Source organism: Haliaeetus leucocephalus, unplaced genomic scaffold, assembly GCF_000737465.1.
Source record: "Haliaeetus leucocephalus isolate CR32 unplaced genomic scaffold, Haliaeetus_leucocephalus-4.0 Scaffold450, whole genome shotgun sequence".
NCBI classification, from domain to species: Eukaryota; Metazoa; Chordata; class Aves; order Accipitriformes; family Accipitridae; genus Haliaeetus; species Haliaeetus leucocephalus.
In genome coordinates, this window is record NW_010972886.1 from 18,802,171 (window position 1) to 18,802,472 (window position 302).

The 302-nt window shown below is 63.6% G+C and overlaps 1 protein-coding gene across 1 annotated transcript in view; it reads left to right on the plus strand.

Annotated features, from left to right (window-relative positions):
- The first annotated feature begins 56 nt into the window (after positions 1-56).
- Positions 57-302, plus strand: part of FOXA2 (forkhead box A2) — a 1,941-nt gene continuing 1,695 nt past the window's right edge. Inside the window, exon 1 of the mRNA XM_010575071.1 lies at positions 57-143. Coding sequence (XP_010573373.1) covers positions 57-143 — 87 coding nt within the window. The remainder of the gene's footprint in view (positions 144-302) is intronic.

Sequence of the window (302 nt, forward strand, 5' to 3'; positions counted from 1 at the left end):
TTTTTTTGGGTTGCTCTCTGTCGTCGTTTGTTGTGGCTGTTAAATTTTAAACTGCCATGCACTCCACTTCCAGTATGCTGGGAGCGGTGAAAATGGAAGGCCATGAGCACACGGACTGGAGCAACTACTACGGGGAGCCCGAGGTAAGGAAGGGAGCGGGGGTTCCGCCGCCCCCCGCCCCTGCCCGCCCCGGTCCCGGCCGGGGTCCCCCCGACCGTGCCAACCCCGGGACAAAATTAACTTTGGCATCAGATGCCGAGCCGGGGCTGGCTGCCTGCTGCGGGCAGGGCTGCGCCGGGCGC